The 24378-nt window shown below is 44.5% G+C and overlaps 1 protein-coding gene across 1 annotated transcript; it reads left to right on the top strand.

Annotated features, from left to right (window-relative positions):
- The first annotated feature begins 907 nt into the window (after positions 1–907).
- On the top strand, positions 908–24359 carry CCDC78 (coiled-coil domain containing 78). The gene is made up of 15 exons (XM_060786257.2): positions 908–985; positions 2637–2768; positions 3595–3681; positions 4388–4567; positions 4854–5018; positions 5490–5540; positions 8805–8893; positions 10128–10206; positions 11130–11255; positions 14183–14397; positions 15353–15527; positions 17457–17500; positions 21406–21472; positions 21690–21790; positions 23655–24359. Exons 1-15 carry the CDS (start codon positions 908–910, stop codon positions 23779–23781), a joined length of 1716 nt encoding a protein of 571 aa, XP_060642240.2. The 3' UTR covers positions 23782–24359.
- Positions 24360–24378: the final 19 nt, after the last annotated feature.

The raw sequence follows: 24378 nt of genomic DNA, 5'->3' as shown, positions 1-24378 counted from the left end.
GGAGTAGTAGTTCACCTACATCCAGAGAGCACTGTGGACTCTCTGGATGGATCTGGACAAAATTTGGCTTGAATACTTAATATGCCCAAATGTGAACACTGGTGGAGTTTGGGGAAAACAGACATTGACATTTGGGAGTTGTAGTTGCTGGGATTTATAGTTCACCTACAATCAAAGAGCATTCTGTACCTCACCAATGATAGAATTGGGTCAAACTTCCCACACAGAATCCCCACGACCAACGGAAAATACTATGTTTCCTGATGGTCTTTGGTGACCCCTCTGACACCCCCTTACGATCCCTGCAGGGGTCCTGACCCCCAGGTTGAGAAACGCTGCTCTAATATGACAACAGCTCAATAATGCCCCCTTGTAGTTATTACTAGCACAACAGTTCTCACTGGTGCACACAGAGAGCACACAGAAACAAGGAATGTTATTTATTTATTGAAAGTCTAAAAAACTCAGTTTTCTGCCCTCAGGCCTTTGCCTGATTAATATAATCTGCCTTTGATCTTTCATTTTATTGGAAGTCTGCTTTTCCTGTCTGATTTTGTTTTCAAGCTGAGTGTTATCATCAACAGCCACCTTGCAAGTAGGGAAATACAAATACATAAACTAAACACATAAATAAATGAGGCCCAAGCTGGGTTTGCTGTTGCTGTCTTTGTGACCAGCAAAGAGTCAAGGCTTGTGTTTCTATCAAAGGATTCCCAAGAGAAGATGTTTTTTCTTCACTCGCTTCATTAACCAGGAAAAAGCCACACCTGGTAACAACTAGAGTTGATAGCAACCCAAGGCAAAAGCCCTTGGGAGGGACAGCAAATGCACTTGTAATCCATTTCTTCTAGGATTTGCTTCTAGCAGCTCAAAGCCACCTCCAATCCATTCCCCTTCCTTGGATCGCATGGAGTTCGGAAGCGGCCCCCAAAACAGTGGTGCTGCTGCCTTCCAGGAGCAGGTGCAACGCCTCGCCAATGAAAACGTAAGGGTCATATGCTTGATTTATGATTCACTGATGAAAACATTGTTATATCTAAGGATCTGGAGAGGGTCTGCAATAAAACTGATCCATGTTAAAAACAACTTCAAACGTAACACTGAAAAATGAGGAATGGTTTAGGGGGCTGGGTACGTTGCGCTTGGAGAAAAGAAAGCTGAGAGGAGAAATGAGAGCCATCTTTAAAGATCTGACAGTCTATTTCAGAAAGATCTTGGAGTCTTTGTGGGGAACACGATGAACCTGAGTCAAGAGTGTGATGCAGCAGCTCAAAAAGCCAATGGAATTTTGGGCAGCATCCACAGCAGTCTAGTGTCTAGATCAAGGGAAGTTGTGGTGCCTTTGTATTCTGCTTTGTTTAGACCTCTTTCCCTGGAATCCCACTGTGTCCAGTTCTGGGCAAAGCAGTTCCAAAGAGATATTGACAAACTGGAAGGTCTCCAGAGGAGGGCGACTAAAAGGATCAAAGGTCTGGAGACCATGAATCCCTCTGAGGAGCGTATTAAAGAGCTGGGCATGTTTAGCCTGCAGAAGAGAAGGTGGAGAGAAGGAGGCGTGAGAACCATGTATAAATATGCAAAAGGATGCCATAGGGTGGAGGGAGCAGGCTTCTTTTTTGCTGCCCTGGCAACTGGGGCTCATTGGAGCAATGGGTTCAAATGACAGGAAAGGAGATTCCACTTGAACATTAGGAAGAATTCCCTGACTGTAAGGAGAGCTGTTCAGCAGTGGAACTCTTTGCTTCAGAGTCTGGTGGAAGCTCTTTCCTTGGGAACTTTTAAGCAGAGGCTGAATGGCTATCTTTCGGGGGTGCTTTGATTGTGCTTTTCCTGCATGGCAGAGGGGTTGGGCTAGTCGAGGCAGCTGTTATGGATTTCAACTCCCACAATACCAGCTGTTAGGAATTGTGGGAGTTGGAGCCCAAAACACCTGGAGGGCCGAAGTTTGCCCATGCCTGGACTAGATGGCTCTCGTGCTGTCTTCTTCCAACTATGATTCTATGAAAAGGGTTACCACCTGCAAACATAAATCAAAGCATACTGAAATCCAGAAATAATCCCCATCAGTGGCTGAGACACTGACACTTTTGTTTTCTGATGATTCAGTATGCACAAACTTTATTTTCATGTGCATTTTTTAAAAATGGTACAAAATTGCATCTGTGCTATGTGTATGAGGTGCATAAGAAACATAAAGGGATTTTATGTTGAGTCTTGGGATTCGCCTCAGTGTGATAGGTTTTCCCCCCTTTGGCCAGGAGCCCTCATTATTCCCAAGCTGGCCACTTTCTATTTATTTTATATTTTATAACTGTATTTGGCCATTTTTCAAAGCTGAAGATGCAAAGTTCTAAAAATGAGAATGAAAAAATAATTAAGTAACAGCGATAGTGTAGGAAAGCAGGGTTATGAGCACACGAAGTGTCATCGCAGGACCTTGAACTGGCAAATCAAGGCAACTGCAAGTGTTGGAAGAGAGGTGTGATGTTGAAGATGTTCAACCTATTACGTATCCCCTATCAACGATAGTGTGACTGTAGTAGTGAAATAGAGGGTTCATTTGCTAACATCCTTAGACGAGAACTGCAAGGCTTCTTCATCACCCCATAAACCAACATTGTTCTCCTGTGGAGCAGGTCCAGTTGCAAGACAGGAACGAACGGCTCTACAGCAAAATTGGAGAGCTGCAGGAAAAAATGGGAGGCCTGGCTGGCTCCAAGACCAACCTCTCCGCCAGACTGATCCACAGTGAAGAGGAGAAACTCAAGGTAATGCATAGAGTAATGCAATGGAGATGATGATGATGATGAGGGTGATAATAATAATAATACAGTTTCCTTATATTCCGCTCTATCTCCCTGAGGGGACTCAGAGCAGATTACAGTATACACATATATAGGCAAACAGTCAATGCCTTCTATATAGTAACAACAATGACATACAATACAAACAAAGGCAAAGGTTTCCTTATCCATCTCCAGCGTCTGCAGGTGATGCTCAATTTTGGCCATGGGGAGGTGCTCTTGTTCCATTTGCCATGCCAAGGAGCCTGTTGTGTGTAGACCCTCCTAGTCATGTTTTGCCGGAATGTCATCATGGGGCGCCTTTTACCTTCCCACCGAGGTGATATCTATTGATCTATTCACATTACATGTTCTTGAACTGCTAGGTAGGCAGAAGCTGGGACTGACAGCGGGAGCTCACCCTGATCCATGGCTTCGAACTTCTAACCTTCAGGTCAGCAGGTTTTTATGCAGCTAGCAGTTTAACCCGTTGAGCTACTGCAGATCATAATTCTTCATTCCCACCAGAACCCAGCCCAGTCAGGAAAGTTTAACACCTCAAATGTACTTAAGGCAGTCTTAGGAGCTTGCAATCCCACCACCGTAGAAAGCTAGTGTTGTGGTAGGTGAGCTCAGCAAGGTAGGATTCTTATTTGGGAGGGAGAAATCCTTCATTTGGCTCCCACCTGGCCCCATAGCCATACATCCAGAGCTGCCCCATGTAACCTCAGGGTTAGTCTCTGCTGGGTTTGGGTGGGGAGAGGGTTGGTTGGTGCAGTAGATCAACTTCCTTCCTTTGTTTCTTCACCAGATTTCCAAGGACTTTGTGGATTTTCAGATTCAGACCAATAAAATGAGGGAGCAACACGAAGCAGAAAACTTTGAGCTGAAAAATGTGGTACGTCTGCTTCCAGAGACCTTGTGGCTTCCTTCCAACCTCATGGGGTCCTTTGTCCTACATGTTCCTTCCTCGCCATCTTATTATTTTTCTTTTCTTTTTTTAATAGATGGGTTTCTTCTATGGCATATTGGTCTAAAGACCATTTAAACCTGGGACAGTGTCTGCCAAAAACCATAACCTTGGCTTTGGAGTAAGTTATTGACAGATCTTTCTCTTGGCAGTAGGTTCTGAAAGCCTTCAGAAGACTTTTAAGACCCAACAGAGAGAGGAGATGAGCACTAGATCATCTGCATACATCAGAATGAAAATCTTTCTGTTTCTGATTGCCATCGTATTCTCCTCCAAACCATCTGGCATCACCACTACTGACTTAAGTGAACTTAAACATCACCTCCTTCCCCCAAAGAATACCAAGAGGCCAAGACAGTGCCAGACTATGGTAGCTGTGTATCATGCCCTTATTAGTGATCTCACCTGATAGTGACTCTACATCCGTTCACACTGCAGGATTGTTGTGCTTTGATCCCACTTTCACTGCCATGGTTCTGTCCTAGGAAATCCTAGGTCTGGCAGTTTAGGGAGAGTCATTACTTCTCAGCCAGAGTGACTCCTTTGGTGCCGCTGACCATACTACAAAACCTCAGAATTCCAAAGGATGAAAACATGGCTGTTTACATATTATTTAAACACATATGTTTCCTAGATTTTGACCCTGGAAAATCGTATTCTGGAAGTCGAGCTTCATGCTGAGAAAATGGCCGGGGAACGCAATGCTTTGCGAGAACGCCTGCAGGCCCTTGAAGACAGCCGCAAGGAGCTGGCAGATGAGTACCTTGTGCTGAAGAGCAATTACCTTGCACTGGGCAAGGAACATGGACAGGAGGTAAGGGTTACTAACCATAGCATAGGCATCTAGTGTTGGCATAAAAGAAGATGATTTGTAAGATAACAACCACCATTTCCAAGATTTTTGTCATTTCTTGTTATGTCTGTGGGAGACGCCTTCATACTGCAGCTGACACAATAGTGTGTTGTGACACAGAGTTTGGAAATATCTGATGTAGGGTCTTTCATGGCAACACATTTGCTCTTCTATCCGAACTGTGATGGAGTGTGGACATTGCCGGTCTTCTTAATAAGTCTGTTCTCTTTCTTGGTCTCTTTTATAGATTGCTAAGAATGAGGAGTTGAGCAAAGAGTTACTCAACCTAGCTAATTCCCTTCACCATGTGTGGGGCAACCTCCCCAAACCCAATGTTGAAACGGTTGAGCCATCTGAGGAGCTGAAGCGGGTGCGTGCTTTGGTCCAGCGTCTTTCTGCCCGCCAAGTGAAGGTATGTCTCTTTGTCGGAATAATACCCATTCCAACAGACACTTCCACGAGAGTTTGGAACTATTTCTTTTTGGGACAGCAGTTTCCATAGTCTCTCAGCCTGCTTGGCTATCACAGGAATGAGGGATTCTTGGACTTGGTGTCTGAGCTTTCCTGACTTCTGGTGCCTTCCTGAAATGTTGGGTTGCCATTGCTGATGTGTGCCTTTGGGTCCTTTCCAACTTATGGCAATTCTATTATAGGGTTTTCTGAGTGCGTGACTTGCCCAAAGTTAAGCAATAGGTATCCATGGCCAACCAAGGAATCCACTCTCAGACACCAGACTTTCATTCCAGGTCTTGAAGTCCTTGGTGAATGAAATAATTACTTCAAGTGGTTTGCATGGACCGAAAGTCACATTCTCAAAAACTCTGTCTCTCCTCTACTGATAGAAATCTAACACTTGCTCCTTTTCTGTGTCTTTTCCCCTGAGCCTGAAGACATAGTGGCTTCAGAATATGAACGGCAGAAACTGGAGAAAAGTGTGAGTAATATGATTGTTGTGATGTTTTTTAGAGCTAGATCTCTTTGACAATACTCTAGTTTTACCATGAGTTGGATCTTTCATCAACGGGACTCTAAATTCTTTATGCAACTACAAAACACAGCATTACATATGAGCACGATAACTGAGCCCCATCCATGCTGTCATATAATGCTGTTGGAAATTGCATTATAGTACTTGCTTTGAATCAGGCCGGATTTTAGCACAGTAGATTAATCACCAGCTGCAGCTGCAGTAAACTGAAAGGTTGACAGTTCAAAGCCCGGGTCAAGGTGAGCTCCTGGCCATCAGCCCAACTCCCTGCCCAACTAGCAGATCGAAAACAGAAATGTGAGTAGATAAATAGGTACCGCGTTAAAGCAGGGAGGCATTTAGGCATGGCAATTATATCAAAAAAGGAGGAAGTTTATGACTAAAAAGCTCTTTCGCAGGGAAAATAGAGTGAGAGCACCACCCCATCCCCCATGGCTGGAACTGAGCACAGCCATCAAGATGCCAAAAGATAGGAAAGCCTATATAAACCTCTATCTATGTTGTCTGTCTTGTCATTGTATAATCGGCATTTAATGTATGCCGTATATGTATTCTGTGATCCGCTCTGAGTCCCCTTTGGGGTGAGAAGAGCAGAATATAATTACTGTATTTATTATTTATTTATTTATTTATGACATTTATATGCCGCTCTTCTCACCCTGAAGGGGACTCAGAGCAGATTACAAGTAAAAAGTAAATACAATATATTATATTATTATCACAGCACAATATTAATATTATATATTACATTGTACTATAACATTATACTGTAATATTATTAGTAATATTACATTTAATATACAATACTAGCTGTACCCTGCCACGCGTTGCTGTGGCATACTCTGTGGCAACCCTATTCTACCCTCATGGTGGAGAAGCATAATCAAAGCACTTCTGACAGATGGCCAAGCAGCCTCTGGTTGATGAGAATAGTAGAATGGTAGGGTAGGAAGAGACCTCCAAGGGCCATCAAGTCCAGTCCCTTTTGGAAAATGGGAAAAGCACAATCTAACCACTCCTAAGAGATGGCCAGCCTCAACTTGATGATGATGATGATGATTGAATCCTATGGTAGGAAGAGACTTCCAAGAGCCATCTAGTCCAGCCCCTTCTGGGATAAGGGAAAAGCACAATCAAACCACTCCTGAGAGATGGCCATTCAGGCTCAGTATAATACTACTACTACTACTACTACTAATAATAATAATAATAAAAGAATCGTAGGATAGGAAGATACTTCAAGGGGCCATCCAGTGCAGCCCCTTTTGGCAAATGGGAGAAGAACAATCTAACCACTCCTGACAGATAGCCAGGCTCAGGTTAATAATAATAAGAACAATAACAATAATAATAATAGCAGTCCACTTACATCTGGAGAGTACCGTGAATCAAAACAAAGATGAATCTGGACCAAACTTGGGAAGAAAACTCAATATGGCAAAATTTGTACACAGTGGAGTTTGGGGAAGACCTTGACATTTGGGAGTTGCTTGTGGTGGTGGGGGGGGGGGGCGACGGGCCCTTCACTCTTTCACCCCACGTAGGACAGAAGGGGAAAGAAGGGAGGGAAGGAAGGAAGGCAGGAAGGAAGGAAAGATAGAAGACAAAGGGAAGAAGGAAACGAAGGAAGGAAGGGGAAGGGTGGGAAGGAGGAAGGGAGGAAAAACAGAAGGAGAAGAAGGGAAGGAAGGAAAGAAAGGGCAGAAGATAACAGAAAGAAGGAAAGGAAGGAAGGGCAGAAGATAAGGTGAAGAAGGGAAGAATGGAAAGGAAAGGTAGGACAGAAGGGGAAAGAAGGGAAGGAAGGGAAGGGAAGGGAGGAAGGAAGGAAAGAACAGAAGATAAAGGAAGGAAGGAAAGAGAGGATAAGGGGGAGAAGGGAAGGAAGGAAGGAAGGAAAGAAGGAAAAAAGGGAAGGGTGGGAAGGAGTTAGGAAAACAGAAGGGGAAGAAGGAAAGGAAAGGGAGGGAGGAAAAACAGAAGATAAGGGAAGGAAGGATCACAGCACTCTGCCTGCCCCATGGGGTACAGGGAAGCTGGGGGGGTGGTGGTGGTGCAAGAGGCCCGCCTGCCTAGGAAGGCGCCGGGGCTCGGGAAGGGAGGCGTGCAGCAGTGGAAGGCCGGGCGGAACTTGGTGCTGGGCCTCTGGGAGACCTCTTGGGGGGAATGGAGGGTGGGAGGGACGGACGCGAAGCCCCAAAACAGCCAGGGAGGAGGGGGAGGAGTCCTCTTTGCCTGCAACTGCTCCTGGGAAAGGTGGGCCAAGCCTCCCCCAGGCGCAGTTGCTATGGAGTGGAGAAGCCGCCTCCTGATTCTCCTGCCTCGCTTGAGGCTCCGTCGGTCAGGCTGGTGTTTCTGATTTTGAATTTCGGTGGAGCTGCGGCTGGCTCCGGGAGGCCCAGCAGCCGTTGCCGCCACAAGTTCTGCTGCGAGAAGATGGAGGAGCTCTCTTACATGCACGTGCACCCCCCCCCCCCACAGCTGCACACATGCGCTGTGATGGGTTCTCCTTTTCTTAAGGATTTATAAGTTCTTTTTGTTTTTTTGTTATTTTTATTATTGTTGATCACACCTTGTATGGTAAGGAGTTTTGTTGCCAAATTTGGTGGGTATTGGCCCAGCGGTTCTTTTGTTTTTAAGCCACTCACGACGACATGAGCATTTTTATATATATAGATATAATTATAATATCATTTTATTAGTAGTAGTAGTAAATTGTATTACATTATAATATTATCAATATTATATGTATATACAATATATTATATTATATTATATTATATTATATTATATTATATTATATTATATTATAAGCACAGTGCAGGAGACAAGATGGAACTGTAAATAAATAAATAAATAAATAATATCATGGATTTCCACTGCATCATAAAAGTGACTAAATAATGCAGTGTAGCTGGAACCTGAGTTGTCCAAAAGAGATCAAAACTAGATAAAAATTAATACGGTATGACTTCTACAGTTTCACTTACCCTACATATTTTTTATACATTTTCTAGGTCTTCTAGTGCTATGCTATGATACGTTTCTGTTGGAAATAGACTGGTTTTTGATGCCACACTTCAGCTGCTTGGCTAAGTTTATCTTTTACGCAATGAAGACAGATTAATGTTTGATCCAGCATAAAGTTTACTGTGTCTTCAATATGTGTAAATATACTTTCTGATGCATTAATTCCTCTCTTTCTCCCAGCTCTTTGGGAACCAAGATCACTTCACCAGAGAGATTGAAAATATGAAAGAAATGTACAACTCCCAGCAGCAGAAATTAGAGGAGAGAATGTGAGTACGGCCAACGTAGCCTGCCTTTGACCTAGAGCATGATTTTTGATCACAAGGTCCTTCAGGTATTGTTGGACTGCAAGGCACAGTAGTCCTGGCCAACACAGCTAATTGTGAGGTTTGATGGGAAGCACAGTCCAGAACAATTCCCTCCCATAATTCGAGTGTATACACACTCAAATATATATTTTAATATATGTAAAAAACTAAAGGTTTTCCCCTGACATTAAGTCCAGTTGTGTCTGACTCTGGGGGTTGGTTCTCATCTCCATTACTAAGCTGAAGAGCCAGCATTGCCCATAAACAACTTCAAGGTCATGCGGTAGGCATGACTGCATGGAGCGCCGTTACCTTCCCACCGGAGCGTTAACTATTGATCTACTCACATTTCCATGTTTTCGAACTGCTAGGTTGACAGAAGCTGGGGCTAACAGTGGGGACTCACGCCGCTCACTGGATTTGAACCTGTGACCATCTGATATGAAATAATATAAATGACTTTTTTTTTTGCATAGTGTTAACAAAATCCACATCCAGGGCTATAGCCACATAGCAATTTTACCACACACTGAATGCCATGGCTAAATTGATTGGTAGTTTTAAAGATACTGACCCTTCTCCATCAGAGTTCTGGTGCCATAAAAACTACAAACCCCAAGATTCCATAGGATGGAGCCATAGCAGCTGGTGCGGAGCTACTACGATTCTGCAGTCTGGAGTGGATCATGCCCAAAGTGGATTGTGCAAATGGATGGATATAAAGCTTAATCCCTCATTGGTAGAAATCCCCCAGATTATTCTCTTTGGCTTTGGTTTCCTTCACCAGCCACTAGTCACACAACTTCTTTTAAAAGTATTTTTAAACCATACGTATTAGAAACGTCGGCATTCCCCTCTTATGATGCCACTGTCAGCTATGCATGTGGAACTACTATGTTATCCTGGACCATATAGGATTACATGTCAACCTGTTTATCCATCTCAAGCTGTCTAGGGCACTCTCCACACAAGAATGACCACAAATAAGATGATAATTGGGGTTGCACATTTTAAATTTCAGTTCCTTCACATTCCCCTTGCCCCTATCCAAATGTGTGTATTCATACCTGCCAACCAAGGCAACCCTCAAGCTATTGGATGAACAGGCTGGCAGTCCAATTTATGTCACACAGAAGCTCATCGAGGTTTGTTTGCTCAGCTTCTGTTGGATAGCTCATGTTTTTTGCATGTCTAGGGTTTCAATGGGGAAGGAGCTCCAAGAAGCAAAGAAGGAGATCCGGAGCACGCAGCACAAGCTTGCGGAGCAGTCGGCGGTAAGGAAAGCTTCAAATGGAAAGGCAGAAGTTGAAAAGGAGGACATGCTTAAGAATAGAAAAAACAGGACCAAGCAGTGGTCATAATCCTACATCCAAGTTGCGAAGCATATGGAATGAGGCACGAATGGTGCTACACAGTGACCACACCCAACTTTTCACAGAGACATGCGTAGCCAAACAATGTTACACTGGGGTAAAGTTGAGCAAAAGTTATGCGTGAGGAAGAAAAGGCAAGCTAGGAGTGCCTGCCACACTTTGCTTTTGTTTGGGGCTCCTGGGAAAAAGGAGACACCAGTCTCTCTTTTCCTCCTGCTCCAAAGTAATTGAGTGAGATCTCGTTTTGTACTTTGACTTAATGCAGCAAAGTGGGAGAAGAGAGAAACTAGGACTTTTTAATAGAAGCAGACAAAGGCACGGCTTACTTTTCAGAGCCGTTCTTGCCAAGCCAGGACAGCTAGAGGGTAAGTGAACCAAAGCTGCAACTGTGCAGCTGAATGCTCAGCTAAATGTGCATGCATATCTATGCACAGTGTGCATAGAAACGCAGAGTGTGCACCCATGGGCAAGGCCACCACATGCACAATACCACCTTTGCCAATATGACCTAAGAGTGGACCTTGTGCATTAGAAAAAATAAATGTCCAAAGACTTCATTACACAAATTGAACCACATTAATAATCACTGAGGAAGAATACTAAACTAACAAATACTAAAAGAAGTCAAAAAAGTAACACAGCAGTGTGCAAAATAAATACTTATGACAGCATAATGAAGACAAGTGTCTTGATTAATAACAATGAGGAGAGAAGGAAGCAGTCTGGTTGGCTTTGCAGAACATGTACATTTTTAAGAATCTTCCAAAACAGGGCTGCCAAATATTCAGGATAAACTTTCTTGTTTTTCTTTGCTTGGATGCCAGGTTTTGCTCTCTTCTCAAAGCCAGCTCCAAGAAGTAGAGGAGGAGAACTCCCGGCTGCAGCTGCGACTGAAGGAGCTGGTCGAAGAGTATCGTTCGCGGCTCATTCAGTACATCACAGACCTGGCGGTGAGCATTTCCTCCTCACTGGAGTATGATGAGTAGCAGGTTCAGGTCCTGCCCCCATGTAATAATAATAATAATAATAATAATAACAACAACAACAACAACAACAACAGCAATTTATTTGTAATTGTAATGCACCCCATCTTCCCTGGGGGACTCAGGGTGGTATCAAAGCCTAGCTTCTACAAGATAACCCCTTAACTTAAGGCAAAAAACCCAAAGTGTATAAATCAAAAAACAAGATTGGCTTCCTCTCCAATTCTGTATTATCCTTTATGTATAATTTTGGTTTTGAGCCAGGCTTTAGCACAGCAGGTTAAACTGCCAGCTGTAGAAAATCTTGCCGATAGAAAGGTTGGCAGTTCAATCCCAGGTCGGGGTGAGCTCCTGCCATCAGCCCAACTTCTGCTCACATAGCAGATCGAAAACAGCAATTTGAGTATATAAATACCGCTTTAAGCGGGGAGGTAATAAAAGGTGCCAATAAGGACATGCCAGCGATTCGATCAGGAGGACATCTATGGACAACAAAGCTCCTCGGCATGGAAGATGAAGCAGCAGCACTTCTCTGTTGCCGGAGTTGAGCACAGCCTCCAGATGCTGTAAATGGAAAAAGATGGGACAGCCCATATCTCTGTTTATGTATTGTATATCCTTGTTAATTGTATAATGGCATTGAATATTTGCCGTATATGTGTTCTGCAATCCGCCCTGAGTCCCATCGGGGAGATAGAGCAGAATATAAATAAAGTATATTATTATTATTATTATTATTATTATTATTATTATTAGCTATACCCTGCCACGCGTTGCTGTGGCCCTCAGAAAACAGAAGAATTCTAGTTGAAGGAATAGACAGAAGGGACAGATGTAAAATGAGGTAGCCAAGCTTGTTTCAAAAATAAAAATGAAATAGAGGTAATTTGATAGCAATAGTTTCAATGTTTTTGAATATTTGCATAGAGCTGTAATTTAAGATAAGACTGTCCAACTCTGATTAAATCATTATTGTGGAGGTTGAAAGACTGTGGCTTACAACTCGAGGGAGAGACCACCTCAAACAAATGGACCCTACTGAAAACACAGTACATGAAAGGCCTTTTTCCTGTGCAATCATCCTTCAAAGACCTGATGAAAGAAAAGGATCTTCACTTGTCTACAAAAAGATAGCAAGGAAGACACCCAGCAATACTAAAATATTAATTATAATACTACATATAATATATAATGACAATACTGTTTTATTATTGTATATTTTATATTTTAAGTTGTATTATAATGTTTTTAATTGTGAGCCGCTTTGAGTCTCTGTACGGAGAGAAAAAATAGGATATGAAATAAATAAATAAATAAATAACTCCTACATTTGAAGTCCAAAACACCAGGAGGGCCAAAGTTTGCTCATGCCTGATCTACACTGTAGAATTAATGTAGTTTGACTGCTACAAAATCCTGGGATTTGCAGTTTCCTATACTCCTCGGCAAAGGAGGCTCAAGACAACAAATCCCATGATTTATTTAGCTGCGGAAGTGGTACTGAACTGCATTCATTGTAGAAGCAGCCCAAGGCCTTGTCAAACTACAACTCCCCGGGATCCACAGCCTTGAACTAAGTTAAAATGCTACTGAACCACATTAATTTCCCAGTGCAGATGCACCCCCCCTAGTTTCATCTCCCATCCTTTCTCAAAGGCATCTCCCATCATCCCCAGAGTGTTTTGTATCAATCCATCACCTTTGGAAAGCTCAAGGAATCACTCTGCACATGCTCAGAGGCACCCAGCAATTCCAAGAATCTTTGCCCACAAAACTACTCCTCTTGCAGGCCTCAGACCCCAATCTCAGGCTCCTGCCTCTCACAATTTCTCCTCCAAACAGGAGCCTCCTCTGCAGTAAATAAAGCTTTTGGTCACTCTTGCTGGCCCTGGAGAGTGGTGGGCAGGGTAATCCTTGGCTCCCCTCCCCCCAGGAGCCATGTGACACAAACTTAAAGTTAGCATGGGGCTGGAAGCCTGCAGAGCCATAGCCAGGAATCCGGTGGATGCTGCACAGAGAGAGAGAGCATGTTGGAGCATGGAGAATCGAAAAAAGAAGGGCATTGCTGCAGAGTGAAGGCACAAAATAAATCTAAAGTGTTGTTTACCTCTGTTTGTTTGTTCTTTCCCCTCAGCTCCTAATGTGCCCCCCCCCATCCCTCCTTTCCTTCAGTTGCAAGTTTACTCCTTGGAAGAGGAGGAGGGAGCCCAGCCTCCTCTGCACTCTGCTGCTGCCTGGGGAAGCACTTCTGGGGTGGGGGGTGGGAGGGGGACTCACCCTTCTCCACACCCCATAGTTTGAGGACCCCTGATGTAAAGGATAGTGACAGAGTAGCAGGCCTGCGGGGATGAGGGCTTTTTCTCCAGCTCCTGAAGGGAGGGCCTCCATGGGAGCCTGCTGGGCATGCGCACTCGCTGCTGGCCATGCACGTGCACTCCTTCCCTCCCCCTCCCTCCCTAAGGCTTACAGTTGAACGTCTTTCTAAGGGGGGTGGGGGAAGGGAGGGGGGAAGTGTTTTTTTTGGGGGGGGGGTAGTGGAGAACATATGTTGGGTTGTTAGGTGTATTGTGTCCAAATTTGGTGCCAATTCCCCCAGTGGTTTTTGAGTTCTGATGGTATCACAAATGAACATTACATTTTTATTTATATAGATGATGATGATGATTATTATTATTATTAGAAATCCAAGGTGAGTGTGCATTTGGAACAAAAGTGGGCAATCTGTGGCTACCGAGGCATTTCTCTGCCTCTTGACAGCATCAGTGTACAAGAAGTTTGAGAAAGGGATCGCCAACAGCATCAGTGTGGGGTTTCTAGCTAGCAAGGATCCTGAAGCATTGGTTGAAGTTCCACTACTAATAACCCAGCCCTCCTCAAACCCTGTGTTTTTCAAGGAATACATGGACAACAAATCAGCTACTGCTGTAACAAAGGCTGGCAAAGCACCCTCAGAGCCTGCTCACATGAAGCGCTTTGTGGACAGCATGCTGAAGGACATCCGGGCATCCTACAAGACCCGGGAAGAGCAGCTGGCTGGAGCCGCTCGAGGCTATAAGAAACGCCTGCAGAACATGGTCAAAAAACACGAGGGGCTGCTGGTTGCATACAGGTAGGATCAGAAAAGGAGGCCAGTATGGCATCGTGGACTGTGGCGCAGTTGGCTGAGTGTCAGCTGCATTAAGATCACATCTGACCAAAAGGTCATGAGTTCAAAGCCAGCCCGGGTCGGGGTGAGCTTCTGACCAATTGTGTAGTTTGTTGTCAACCTTTGCAACCCGAAAGACAGTTGCATCTGTCAAGTAGGAAAATTAGGTACCACCTATGTGTGGGGAGACTAATTTAACTAATTTACGAGGCCATAAAAAAGACTCCAGCAAAGCACTCCAGCAAAGCATGCTGGAAATGCGGAAGTACTTCATCAGTGTCGCAGATGGACGATGAAAGCAACAGCTCCCCTGGCAGCCAGAAAAGTTAAATAGCCTCTGACAGTCTGTCTATATCTGTTGTGTGTCTTTGGAATTGAATGTTTGCCATATATGTGTACATTGTAATCCGCCCTGAGTCCCCTGTGGGGTGAGAAGGATGGAATATAAATACTGTAAATAAATAAATAATAAATCGTGGGTTGAGCACTGGACCATGATTGTGGAGAACAGGGTTTCCCAGCCATGGAAGCCCATTCGATGTCCTTGGACAAGTCACACACTCTTAGCCTCAGAAACAAATCCATAATAGGTTTACTATCGTGTTGCTTTAAGGTGGAAATGGCTTGAAGGCACAGAACAAGGAGCACGAAATGTCTCGCTTGTTTAGACCAGGCATGGGCAAACTTCGTCCCTCCAGGTGTTTTAGACTTCAACTCCCACAATTCCTAACAGCCAACCAGCTGCTGGGAATTGTGGAAGCTGAAGTCCAAAACACCTGGAGGGACGAAGTTTGCCCGTACCTGGTTTAGACACTGAGCAGCCAAATGCAAGGTTCCAAGATGACTGTAAATGCTCTGTTACTCCAATAAATCCATCTTTTTCCAAGCCTGACCAATAACTATTTCTTGTTGGTAGCAGGATGCAGCGCGAACAGATCCGGTCCCTGGGCAGCAACAGCCTGGATCCTGGCCCGCCAGAACACAATTTCAGCATCACTGATGCCGAGTTGCTGACCAACACCTCTCAAGAGCTGAACCGGCTCCGGGAAGACAAAGCAAGCCTGGAAGGCCAGCTCCACGAACTGCAGATGAAGGTGACCCTGCTTGGATGCTAGTTTCTGTTACTTGGATGGCAGTAGATCATCCAGGATCCATCTCACTTTCTTTGAGTAGAAAGGATGGGACGCAGATGACATACCCATATTGGCTCGAATCTCATGTGCCATCAAATCTAATACACACCTCAATTTTCAAAACGCTGAAGAAACCCACAGAAAAGTATTTGCTGACGTATTTGCAGCATAAGGTGCACTTTTTGTAACATGGCCATTAATGTTGCTGCCTGGTTAGGATTCCTTCTTTAAAAACAAAAGTGTTAGGGCACCAAAGCTTCCTGCAATGGAAAGGAAACTGGATGCTCCTGTGCTATGGAGTCACGGGGATTCAGTTTCGCAAGGCCTTGAGTATTCTCTGCCAAAGAATGCTGATGCCTCACCAAACTGCAAATCCCAGGATGGCATAGCATTGAGTCATTGCAGTGAAATAAAAGATGATGTTCCTCAAATAGGAGCTCCAGGTGCAGCTCCTGAATCAGCTTCCCCTTTGGCTTTGGCTCAGCACTAAGGTGTGGCTGTATAACATGAATCTAATGCACATGAAATACAACACCGCCTGAGCTCTGCGAGTGCAGAATTTTCTGAATGAAGCAAAGAGTGTTTGAGGACTGGGACAACTGTAGGGGTACCAAAGTGCTTAGTTATAAAGCTATTGTCCCCCCAAACCTGTTATACACCTGTGAAATGTGGACTTTCTACAGTTGTCACATTCAACTCCTGGAATGATTTCATCAGTGTTGCCTCTGAAAAACCCTGCAAATCTCTTGGGAAGACAGGAGGGCAAATGTCAGCATGCTGGAAGAAGCAAAGACCACCAGCATTGAAGCAATGCTCCTAAACCATCAACTCTGCTGGACTGGCCATGTTGTCCGAATGCCTGATCACTGTCTCCCAAAGCAGTTACTATACTCCCAACTCAAGAACTGGAAACATAATGTTGGTGGGCAGGAAAAGAGATTTAAAGATGGGCTTAAAGCCAACCTTAAAAACTGTGGCATAGACACAGAGAACTGGGAAGCCCTGGCCCTTGAGCACTCTAACTGGAGGTCAGCTGTGACCAGCAGTGCTGCAGAATTCAAAGAGGCACAAATGGAGGGCAAAAGAGAGAAATGTGCCAAGAGAAAGGCGTGTCAAGCCAACCCTGCCCAGGACCACCTTCCACCTGGAAACTGATGTTCTTACGGCGGGAGAACATGCGGATCAAGAATAGGGCTCCACAATTGCCTACAGATCTCTGCCAAGACACTACACTTGGAGGACCATCATCCTCAGGTTATGAGGGATTGCCTGAGAAGGCACATGGAAAGGTAATTTATTCAAAAGAAGGTGTTAGACTTGAGTAAATACAGTAGATTAGAGAATGTCTTGATGAACCACCATAGTTCTCATCTACACCAGTCACTTACTGTGGACTGGCCTTGAAAGGGACCACACGCTCCATCCCCGAGCGATGCAGTGATGTGGAGTCTACATGGTCCTCTCAGCCTGAGATTATTTTGGCCAAGCTGGACCATCGCCTTACCATCCCTGGGGCCATCACTACTGTTTGAAAACAGATAGTTTGAAAAGTGGGGGGTAATATACTGGAGTTTTCTCTTCTTTTTGATAGGTACCAAGGACCTTAAGCAGCTGAGGGGGAAAAGGAAGGGGCCTGGGGCTGTTAGGAATGGAGTTGGAGTCCAAAACATCCGGAGGACCCAAGTTTGTCCATGCCTGGCCTATATATAAAATGTTGCATCCAATAACATTAAGTCCCATATGATATATTACAAGTTGGAAATGGTTTCAAAGTGTGTTTTTTCCATTATGGTTTACAAATTCTGTCATTTTAAATGTATACTTGCAAATAGGTTCAATGGTGAATATTGGATCAAAACAGCCCTTCTTACTTTTTCACTTGCTTTGCAGGTAAAGCTGAGTGAAAACGCTGGTCCCAGGACAACACCTGCACAGTGAGTACCAGTTCTCCTTTTTATGGAGTCAGACACAGGTACCAGAAACGTTTTCTGTGGCTTCATCTACACAACCATTGAATGCAGTTTGAAACTATATTTATACAGTCAGCACAGGGATGGTCAGTTCTATGCAGCGTAGGACTGCAGTTCGAGGCAGTTATGAAACAGCATTTATTTCCACCACTTTGAAGGAGTAATACGAAAGAATAGAGGACTCCAATCTTTCACAGTACACTGGTACAGAAATTTGATGCCGCTTTAATGGCTGTAGCTCCAACTTATGGAATCCTAGGATTTGTACTTTGGTGAGGTATTTAGCGTTTTCTGCAAAGGAGTTCTGATGGTATAGCTCAGTCGATGGCACTTAGAAGATTCTATTTGGTTCACCAAACTACATATCCCAGGATTTCATCGGGTGCAGCTACGGCTGTTAAAGTGGGATTGAACTTTTATAATTGGGCAGTATGAAAGAGACCAGACTCGAGTCCTTTACAACTTATGGCTACCATAATGGGGCCCCTTATGGAGTTTTCTTGGCAAGATTGGTCCAGAGACAGTCTGCTAGAAGTGATTTTCCCACGGCGTTTCCTTGGCTGGGCTGGGATTTGAACTCTGGCCTCCTGAGTCATAATCCAATGATATGTTATTGTGGCTCTCTAGATTGAGTTTAGAGGTAATATTGGGTATTTGTGCCAAGCTTTAGCACAGCGGGTTAACCACCAGCTGCAGAAAATCTTACCCATTGAAAGGTTGACAGTTCAAGCCCGGGTTGAGGTGAGCTCCTACTGTCAGCCCAGCTTCTGCTCACCTAGCAGATCAAAAACAGCAATGAGAGTAGATAAATAGGTACCGCTTTAAGTGGGGAGGGAATAAAAGGCGACCATAAGGACATTCCAGTGATTCGATTGGGAGAACATTTATGGACAACAAAAGCTCCTCAGCATGGAAGATGAAGCGACAGCACCTCCCTGTGACCATGGCCTCCAGATGCCAAAGATAGGAAAAGCCTATACCTCTGTTTATGTATTGTCTGTCCTTGTCAATTGTATAACGGCATTGAATGTTGGCCATATATGAGTTCTGTAATGCACCCTGAGTCCCCTCGGGGAGATAGAGGAGAATATAGGTAAAGGTAAACGTTTCTCTTGACATTAAGTTTAGTTGTGTCCGACTCTGGGGGCTGGTGCTCATCTCGATTTCTAAGCTGAGCTTTCATTGTCCTAGACACCTCCAAGGCCATGTGGCCAGCATAACTATATGGAGTGCCATTCCCTTCCAGCAGAAGTGGTACCTATTGCTCTACTCACACTTGCGTGTTTTTGAACTGCTAGGTTGGCAGAAGCTGGGCCTAACAGCAGGAGCTCACCCTGCTCCCTGGATTCAAACTGCCAACCTTTTGAGGAGATAAAGTGAAATATAAATAAAGTATATTGTCATTATTACTATCGGGAGCCTGAGCTGGATCTTTAGGGAAGTTCATCATGGTTGTAATTACGAAGTTTGGCTGCAGGTTGGTGAAGATGGCTGAGAGCAGTCTGACAACAACACAAACCAAAGTGACAAGCCTATGTGCTCCACATCTCCATTGCCATCATATTAACTGACACCATTCCTACCATCAATATGCATGCCTCGAGCTGAAATGCCCACCCATCTCCCTTGAAAATGATTCATCCTATAGTGAGCTGGGACTGCTGGAATATGGAGCCAGGGGATCTTTCTCCCTTCTGTGCCTCGGATGCCCGCTAGAGGGCAAGCCGGCCCTCTCCAAAGGCATGCCAAAGGGAGCACAATGCATTCCTCAGTTCATACCATCCTTTCTATACAGTCGGAAGAATTCCCCCAGACATCAAATGTGACCTATATTTTGCTCATGCAGTCCCCGGACAGACTGGGGAACTTTCCCACGGCTGGCCTGCATATTTCCTCACAATCAGATCACCTCTCCTCACGGCTTAAGCCACCGCAGTGAAATAAGTGGATTTGCCCATAAGTACAATACACGTATTCCCCTGCCCCCCAAATGCATGAATTGACAGTCCAGGGTCTCATACCAGCAACATTTCTCACCGATGAAGTCTGCTATTTCAGCAAATACTTCATTGGTGCAAAAATAGGGGGCTCCTGGTGTGGTTTGTATACATTCACAAAGACTTACCTTGCAAGAAGGTAGCACAGCAATGTTGCCCTGAAGCCGAGGGACCCAAAAATATGTAAAGACTGCTTCATCCAGATCAGTATAGTCAGCCTTCTACATTCACTGGGTTAGGGGCATAGGACCCCCACAATAGGGAAAAATAGTAAAATCGCTATTTTCTCTCTCTAGGAATAGCTAGCTTTTCCAGCGTTTGACCGATTTCTTCCAAATCATATTCGAGAACCTAGAGATTTCTAGAGTAGTGTTCAAAAGCATTGATTCGAAATCTCGTCATCAAGATATTTTAGATTCTTGTCTAGACATTTTACTTGCTTCTCAGACCATAATTCAAAACCTCAGAGCCAAACTGGTCTGCAACAAACAATTCAATGCTAATAGAGCAGTAATCAACAGATGGTTTGATCTAGCACAGTGGTTCTCAACCTGTGGGTCCCCAGGTGTTTTGGCCTACAACTCCCAGAAATCTCAGCCAGTTTACCAACTGTTAGGATTTCTGGGAGTTGAAGGCCAAAACATCTGGGCACCCACAGGTTGAAAACTATTGATCTAGAATGTAAAGGTGCCCGACAAGCTCTAATAAATTACTTCCGACAGACACTTAAATAAATAAATAAGGACACCACTTCTCTTGACATTTTAACTTCCATGAGATTATCTTATAAGGCATGCATAAAACGGGGGGGGGGGGGGATACACATGGTAGCATGCAATGGAAATAATGAGCGCTAGCTGTGATGGAAAAGAAAGAGAAATGGTTTTAGGATATATTTTTTACTGGTACACAGTCAGACTGGTTCCATCACACCAATGAGTCCCCTTCAGGGGGAGAAGGGCGGGGTAAAGGTGCATGAAATAAATAAATAAATAAATATGGACTGATTGATAACTGGCAAATAGAGGGAGAAAACGTGGAAGCAGTGACAGACTTTGTATTTCTAGACACAAAGATTACTGCAGACGCATACTGCAGCCAGGAAATCAGAAGACGTTTACTTCTTGGGAGGAGAGCAATGTCCAAAATCGATAAAATAGTGAAGAGTAGAGACATCACACTGGCAACGAAGATTCACATAGTTAAAGCAATGGTATTCCCCATAGTAACCTACGGATGTGAGAGCTGGAACATAAGGAAGGCTGAGCGAAGAAAGATAGATGCTTTTCAGCTGTGGTGATGGAGGAAAATTCTGAGAGGACGTTGGACCACAAGATCCAACCAGTCCATACTTCAGGAAATAAAGCCCAACTGCTCATTGGAGGGAAGGATATTAGAGGCAAAGTTGAAGTATTTGGCCACATAATGAGAAGACTGGAAAGCTTAGAGAAGACGATGATGCTGGGGGAAATGGAAGGAAAAAGGAAGAGGGGCCGACCAAGGGCAAGATGGATGGATGGCATCCTTGAAGTGACTGGCTTGACTCTGAAGGAGCTGGGTGCAGTGACGGCTGACAGGGAGCTCTGGCGTGGGATGGTCCATGAGGTCACGAAGTCAGAAGCGACTGAACGAATAAACAACAACAAATGGGATACTCATGTTAGCAAGCTTTATGGAACAGAATCCCCAAAGAACCTCCTCTCTATTGATTCCAAAATGACTGGTTTGCCCTATTGGCTTCCTGTGCCTGTGTCAGAGATTTTTTTCTAACACTGCTTTGCGGGTGGGGGTGGGGGCTGGTCTCATCTCTGCCATAAGGGATCACCTGTGACTCTTCTCAGTACCATTTTCCTCTTCCTTTTTATTTCTCAGCACCATGGATGAGGCAGGCTGGGAGCAGCTCAGGAAGCAGCTGCGAGAATTCACTCACCGCACTCAGGTAAAGCTCTCCAAGAACATGGCAGTGCTGAGGGAACTCGTAGTAGCAGGGTGTTTTGTGCATATTCCTTCTGGCAAGCGGATTCCTACACAAGAGTTCTGAAGTCTTAGTTTTGGACATTTACGGGACACTTTGAAGGCCCACAAGGAGAAGAATGCAGGCTTTCCATATCAACCAGTTGGTCAATCAAGCTCTTCTTGCCTCTTTACAACCACAGGAGGACTTGGAAAAGGAGAGGAGCCAGTTGTTGACACGGGCCATGGTGGCAGAAGAACAGGTGGCTGAACTGCAGGACTATGTGGATAAGCATCTGGGGAGGTGAGGCTGATGTTTAGCTTGTCTGCTGGATCTCTGACATTGAGATAATGCTGTCATATATTTAAAGAGCCCTGTGTGCATTTTTAAAAAAGTTATGATACTTAGAGGACTTTTATCACATGAGGATGGCAAAGTGGAATTTCCGCAAGATAATACTGTCTCTGGCAGTACTTATCACACAATGTCATGCCTGACTTCCTGCTGCTTTGTATTTTGGCTCACTTTAGATGTTTTCATACTCCGGGAGACTTTTTGTATGGTTTGGAGCAAAAACACTGCCTGAAAATTTCAACCAACTTTTAAAATGCTGTGAATGTTGATCCTTCCTGGAGGATCATAATGGTGATACTGGGTGACACCGGCTCGGACCCCTGGCCACTTATCTGTGGGGTCCTGCAAGGTTTGATTCTTTCCCTCATGCTCTTCAACATCTACATGAAACCGCTGGGCAAGGTCATCCAGAGTTTTAGAGTTGGGTGTCATCCCTATGCAGATGACACACAACTCTTTTACTAATTTCAACTTAAATCCAAGGAAACTCCCGGGATCCTGGACCGATGCCTGGCAGCTGTGATGGACTGGATGAGGGCCAACAAGCTGAGGCTTAATCCAGACAAGACAGAAGTCCTCCTGGTTAGTCGTGAGGCCGATCGGGGTCTAGGGTGGCAACCTGTGCTCAATGGGGTTACACGCCCCCTGAGGACACACGTCCCCTGAGGACACACGTCCGCAGTCTGGGGGTCCTCCTGGATTCAGACCTGATGCTTGAGGCTCAGGTATCGGCCGTGGCTGGATGGCATTTAAAGCTTGTGCGCCATCTGTGACCATACCTCAAAAAGCCTGACTTGGCCACAGTGGTCCATATCTTAGTTACATCTAGAATGGACTACTGCAATGCACTCCACATGGGGCTGCCTTTGAAGATGATCCTGAGACTGCAGTTAGTGCAAAGGTGGGTAGCTAGATTACTAACTGGGTCTGGTTATAGGGAGCATACCACACCCTTATTAAAGCAGCTCCACTGATTGCTGACACTTTCTGGTCCCAATTCCAAGTGCAGGTTATTACCTTCAAAGCCCTGTAGGCTTGGGTCCAACCTATCTTTGAAACTGTATCACCTTCTGTGAGCCAGCACGAGTGCTAAGATCTGCTGAGAAGGCCCTCCTCTCGGTCCCACCTCCATCTCAAGCGTGGTTGGTGGGGATGAGAGAGGGTCTTCTTGGTGGTGGCCTCCCAGCTTTGGCATGCCCTCCCTAGAGAGATCAGGCTAGCTCCCTCTCTCCAAGTTTTCCAGACACATCTGAAATCATGGCTTTTTAAACAAGCCTTTGACCAGGATTTGCACCTTAATTATTAAACTCAAGGACCTAGTGATTGTTTCACATTAGCACTTTATGGGACTTATATCAGCAGCCTTTGCTGCGTTTTACTGAATTTTTTAAATCAGTAGGGGTTTTATATGTTGTTTTATGTAAACTGTGATGTAAATTTACCTTGTTGTGGATTTATATGTTCATGTACCTCGCTTTATTCTGTGTGTTGTTGCACTATTGAGTGAGCCGCCCTGAGTCCCTTCGGGGAGATGATGGAGGGATACAAATATAGTTTTATTTATTATCACCATCATTATTATTATCATCAACCAGTGAGCCTCCCTGATTGACCAACCCAAGTCTCCTAGAGCAACACTTAATCCACCATGTCCTCCTGGCTCTCAAGTAATATCTGGAAGGCCACATAATTTGCTCCTCTGAAGTAGACGTATTTGATTCTTGCCACCTGAGCGCCAAGGATAAGTGAGCCTAAGGAAGGTTTAGTGCCACAACACTGGGCTGACAGTACATTTGTTTTGCTTCTTCCGTAGGTACAAGGAAGAGATCTTGCGGCTCAGGAAACTTCTAGGCACAGATGGCCTCCGGGCATCTAGCGGCAGGGCTTACAACGCCCCCAAGGCTTCAAAACCCAAGAGGAATGTCAACAATGAAACATAATCTCTATGTCACCATGAACTATGATGAAAGTGTAGCATCCTCAAAAGGATGGGCATCTTGGTCCAAACAGCAAACTGGACATTTAGTACATTTCTGTCCCTCAGAAAGATTCCAGGAAGCAGAGTTCACTCAGAGCAGTGCAAAAAGATATTTCTCACAAACCAGTGAGATAGGTTAGAACAGTCATGGGCAAATTTTGGCCCTCCACGTGTTCTGGACTTCAACACCTACAATTCCTAACAGCTGGTAGGCTGTTAGGAATAATGGGAATTGAAGTGCAAAACATCTGTGGGGACGAAGTTTGCCCATGCCTGGGCCAGACTATGAAAAGTTAAGTGAATCCCACTGCTGGCTGCCTTGTGCTGCATTAAAGTTTGCTTCTTCTTTTTTCCCCCTTAAAATGTAAAAGCTGTAATACTTGGAATGGCCACTTGAAGGGAACAAGACAGCATTTAGTTAGTAAGGAGATTCTGATGCAGAGCTTTTCGAACATTTCATAAGTTGATGACAGACTTCTTATGCATGCTTCATTTTGTGACACTGTAATTCAATTTCTCCAGCAAACCAGACGTTAAATTAACCCCTTATAAGAGATAC

This window comes from Anolis sagrei, chromosome X (genome assembly GCF_037176765.1).
Source record: "Anolis sagrei isolate rAnoSag1 chromosome X, rAnoSag1.mat, whole genome shotgun sequence".
Classification (NCBI taxonomy): Eukaryota; Metazoa; Chordata; class Lepidosauria; order Squamata; family Dactyloidae; genus Anolis; species Anolis sagrei.
This window is presented reverse-complemented; position numbering and strand designations above follow the sequence as displayed.

Coding starts and splice junctions, on each gene's coding strand:
- CCDC78 (XM_060786257.2), top strand. CDS start 908: ATGGAGTTCGGAAGCGGCCCCCAAAACAGTGGTGCTGCTGCCTTCCAG. Junction 986..2,636: donor AACGCCTCGCCAATGAAAAC/GTAAGGGTCATA, acceptor CCTGTGGAGCAG/GTCCAGTTGCAAGACAGGAA. Junction 21,791..23,654: donor GTGGATAAGCATCTGGGGAG/GTGAGGCTGATG, acceptor CTTCTTCCGTAG/GTACAAGGAAGAGATCTTGC.